This window comes from Cervus canadensis, chromosome 2, assembly GCF_019320065.1.
Source record: "Cervus canadensis isolate Bull #8, Minnesota chromosome 2, ASM1932006v1, whole genome shotgun sequence".
Taxonomy (NCBI): Eukaryota; Metazoa; Chordata; class Mammalia; order Artiodactyla; family Cervidae; genus Cervus; species Cervus canadensis.
The window spans coordinates 20,428,565-20,432,960 of record NC_057387.1 but is presented as its reverse complement, the minus strand read 5'-3'; the positions used below and the strand labels follow the sequence as shown (position 1 = coordinate 20,432,960).

At 40.1% G+C, this 4,396-nt stretch overlaps 1 protein-coding gene across 1 annotated transcript; it reads left to right on the top strand.

Moving 5' to 3' along the window:
• The first annotated feature begins 744 nt into the window (after positions 1-744).
• On the top strand, positions 745-2,198 carry LOC122435022 (small proline-rich protein 2I-like). Its single transcript, XM_043458864.1, has 2 exons — positions 745-872; positions 1,598-2,198. The coding sequence occupies exon 2, from the start codon at positions 1,617-1,619 to the stop codon at positions 1,806-1,808; it is 192 nt and encodes a 63-aa protein (XP_043314799.1). The 5' UTR covers positions 745-872; positions 1,598-1,616; the 3' UTR covers positions 1,809-2,198.
• The last annotated feature ends 2,198 nt before the right edge of the window (positions 2,199-4,396 follow it).

The following is a 4,396-nucleotide window of genomic DNA, read 5'->3' as shown; positions in this document are numbered from 1 at the left end:
GAGGACAGCTGGGAGAAATTATGTAGAAGTAAGTGGTACATTATGTTGGAGAGTTATGTGCAAAAAGCTTGCTTTCTGTTGTTGGTCTAGAGTCTGGGCTGCGGCCAAAACTGAATTACAGTAGATGATGCTAAACTCTTAGTGAATTCCCTGGGACCCAAGGTGAAACAGATTTCTAAAGGCTGCAATAAACAGCTTGATGTCTTTTATCTGAGGGAGAAAAGCAGTGAAAGGAGGATCCTAGAGGGCACCACTTTACTGAACATATCCAAGTATTATGATGGGAAGGCTGGAGAGATGATCTGCAACCTGCCCTCGGTCCATTTTGGAAGAAGAAAGGAGACGGATTAGCAGGTCATGGATCAAAGGGAAAAGCATTATAAGAAGGACTTGAGGTAAAGAGAAAGGTGTCACTAGATAGCCAGGCTCTTTTCAACCCAGTATGTACAACAAAATGGCACCCAGTTCAAGGGGAACAAGACAGGCACTTTTATAATTCATGGAAGGTGAAAGGTATCAAGGAGGAATCTTCTCCAATCAAGAAAGGAGGCTTTGACTCCAAGTTAAAGAACCCAAACAAATCCTCCCACTGTCATAAATCCCTGAAACTAAGAGCTTAAAACAAGGATGCTGTGTGTCATGGAAAGATAATCCAGGGAGGAGATCTTGGAGCAGAACATTTCCTCTTTCTGGAGTCCCCATCAAGCCACTTATGGATGGATTTGCATTTTGGTTGGGAAATGACTGAATCAGGCCTGTTTTGGCAGCTCTGCTTCCTCCTGGGTGGGGCAGCAAGTCCCTATAAAAAGGCCCTCTGCTGCATCACTGCCATCCTCCTGCTACTCAAGTCCAGATAGATTTTGGAGAACCTGGTGAGTCTGATTCTTCAGTTCAACTCTATTCTTTGGCTCTTTACTTATGAATTAATTCTGGCTATAGCAAATTTGGTGTGTGCAGAGTTATTGTCATGACTTTAATGCTCCTTAGTGGATGAGAGCTTGGAATATGAACGCAGTGATATAGAGTATTTATTAAGTTTCTGGGACAGAGTTTGAATTCCTTTATTGAAGAGATTGCAACAAAATCTGTGACAAGAAGAGGTAAAGAATGAAGTTCTTTACCTCTTTTTGTCTTCCTTGTGACCTTCTGCTGTTATTTAAGAGGCATTTATCTTAGAAGGTGTGGGGCCCTTGTATCCTTCCTGGTGACCTTTTGCTCTGTACACAAGTGATACTTCTGGGATCTCATAATAGATAATGATGATGAGAATTGCTTGTGAGCTTACCTAGGATTTTGGAACTTATGATGGCCTTTCTTGAAGATGCTATTTCCAGAAAAAACAGAACCGAACAACATTGATTGGTTCATTGAAAAACATTTTTTTTAAGTTTTATGTAAAAGTAAAGATTTTCTCTGAGCCAATAATACAATTTGTTAAAGAGGGAGAGAGAGGCCAGAATTTCATTGAAAGGGATTAAAGAGATCAAGGCACATTCTTAGGGACTGCAAAGATTCTATCCTATGTTATTAAACAAGCTCAGACTTTTCTCCCTGTAGCAGTTCCTTCTTGTGAACACTGTCATGTAATTTCTTCCAGATTCTGAGACTCCAGAAAGATGTCTTATCAGCAGCAGCAGTGCAAGCAGCCCTGCCAGCCCCCTCCAGTAGTGTGCCCTCCCAAGTGCCCTGAGCCTTGCCCACCTCCAAAGTGTCCTGAGCCATGCCCACCTCCAAAGTGCCAGCAGAAATGCCCTCCTGTGCCACCTCCCCAACAATGCCAGCAGAAGTGCCCACCCAAAAGCAAGTAGAAGCATCAGCTTGTATCTGGATCAGGAAAGGATGAGGACAACTGACTCACCATGCTCCACAGCTCCACCTTCATCTTCCCTTTAAAGCCTATCATGGATATAGAAGAAGCTTCTCCTTCCTTCAGCCTGCAGTATGCCTGTAATGATTCCTGACAACCAGAGGTTTCCTTCCTGAGGCTGCTGTTCTGCTCTCCTCTGGGAGGACAGCTGGGAAAGCATCACAGAGCTTCAGATGGAAGAGCAGCAGCTTTTCTCCTGGGCACCATCAGAGGATTCCCTCCCTCTCTTGGGTCTGTCTGTCACCTGGGCAGGGGTTTCTACCAGCTGGTCAACTGTTGTTTATCCTCCTCTTCATGAATAAACCACAGTTCCTTTGTGTGATGGCAAAAATGTTTTCTTTTCAAAAGTTTTTAGTAATACCATATCATCATCTTGTTTTCTTTCTATCCTTTGATGCCAAGGTTCAAGCTCTCACAATCAGCGTTGTCTAAATTTTGAGTCTTACCAGGGAATGCTTCTACATAATTTCAATTCCATGTTGTATCCTTAATTATCACTTGATGGTTTGAGGATCAAATATTTATCTCTCCAGGTTTTCAGTCCCTTTAGTAAAATGTAGGGAAAATTGTATTTTCATTCCAAATTTCTGAGGAATCAATATCCAATGAAGGTCTATAATTTAGTTGGGACATGCCAGACTCATAAATAGCACTTGGAAGACAGTTCGGTTCAGTTCAGTGCAGTCACTCAGTCGTGTCAGACTCTTTGTGACCCCATGGACTGCAGCATGCCAAATTTCCCTGTCCAGGTCCTCATTGTCTGCATTATCACCACCGTTACCAGCACCTCTGTTACCCTCACCACGATATTAGCTCCAGAAGGACAGTAGCTCAGAAATAGCTTCTGTTTCAAACAAGAAGTTTCTTAACACTGTACTGTACTTTCATATTCTGTTTTTTTTTTCCTTTTCTAATTTAGCCATATTTTTTAGATGCTATTGCTGATAAAGGGCTTTTGGAAATTAATGAAATAGTCTGCATAAGGTTATAGTAGTTCTTAAAAGATGGGTAGTACCAAAGAAAGGTAAATATAAGGGGTACTTACCAGGTAAGGTGCTGCCTCCTCCCCATGTGTACCACCTTATATATTTTTTCACATCTGAAATTGCTTTCCTGATTATCTTGATCCCACCTTTGAAGAAATTTGAGGTTTACAGTGTCCATTGAGATTTACAAAGTCACTATTGCTAGGCAGCTTAGTGTCTAAGTGCTTAGCTGTGAAATTGAGCTGAGGAAAAAGGTAATCTTTGTTATTTCTTCTTGTGGCCCTAAGAGTCCACAAGTCAAATAGTTCATTCAGATCAAACACACACAAGCACACACACACACTAAAAATAACATTATTCTTAAATGTAACCAAGTCTTCAAATCAAATCATTCTGTACCTATACACAAGATAGATTCAATCTTTCTCTTTCTACAGTCTTCATTCACAAACCTAGAAGTAAAGGACTCTATAAAGATAGAACTGTAGATGGAAAAAGATACCCAAATTACTGCTCAATCCTCATTAGACTATGACATGAATGAAAAAAAAAAAAAAACCTGATATTTGGGATCTGTTCCTACTGTAGCTAGTGTTATTCAACCTAACACAAAAATTAGTTTTCTGAGATGGGATGCTACTGTAACAAATCTTAGAAATGTAGCCTTAGCTTAGAAATCTGCAGGTGGTTGGCAAAGAAGCTGATATTGAAGACCATAAATGTGATGATACATGTTATTCAATGGCAAATAGTTTGAAAAATGACTTGCAAGGTTGAGCATATGTTGGTTATTTGTTGTATTGATCAGGGTATTTTGATACACATATGTTCAGAAAATAGTTGTCTGGTTTGCAAACCAGAAATGAAAAAAATGGAAAGAAAAATGTAGCCAAGATATTCAAAAACTTGTTGAACTAGAAGGCTCACCAGTTGTAATCCCCAAAGAGGAAGAGATGAGATTTTACATGGCTTTGAAGTTTGCATCCACTTCCATTTGACTGTAGCAACATAGAAAAGAGAGAAAATTTATAGTCTGCCCATCTGTGTGCCAAGGAGTTCCAGTGGTAGCTCTATTATGTTCAGAGGAAAAGGCAGCAAAATAAATCAAGCCAGAAAATTACTTCTAGGAAAGGACCTGAGTGTGGTCTCTAGAACACAGAATGGTTGGAGGAATGAAATACATTAGATGTCTAATAAGTTTTTGAGGAAATTGATACGATATGCCAAAACTAAAGACACCTTGATTTTTCAATAATAGAAACAACTTTCCATCCCTTCTTTCCCCTGTTTCCGCACTACCCATTTCAGATGTGGTCCATGCAGGTGACTAATGGGAATAACCACTATGAAATGGATACAAGGCCCACAGAGAATAACTGATGAGGGAAGCTGTCTCAGAGAATAGTATCAGAGCCTAACAGAGGCAAGGAGAAGAAGGAACACAGAAATTCTCAAACTTTGTTACTCTTCTGTGTGATGGTTATTCTTTCATCTTTTCCCCTACAGCCTTAGTCAGGTATAACTGACAAATTAAAATGTATAT

Bases quoted from the DNA above. Each gene is read 5' to 3' on its own strand.
- LOC122435022 (XM_043458864.1), top strand. From the start codon at position 1,617: ATGTCTTATCAGCAGCAGCAGTGCAAGCAGCCCTGCCAGCCCCCTCCA.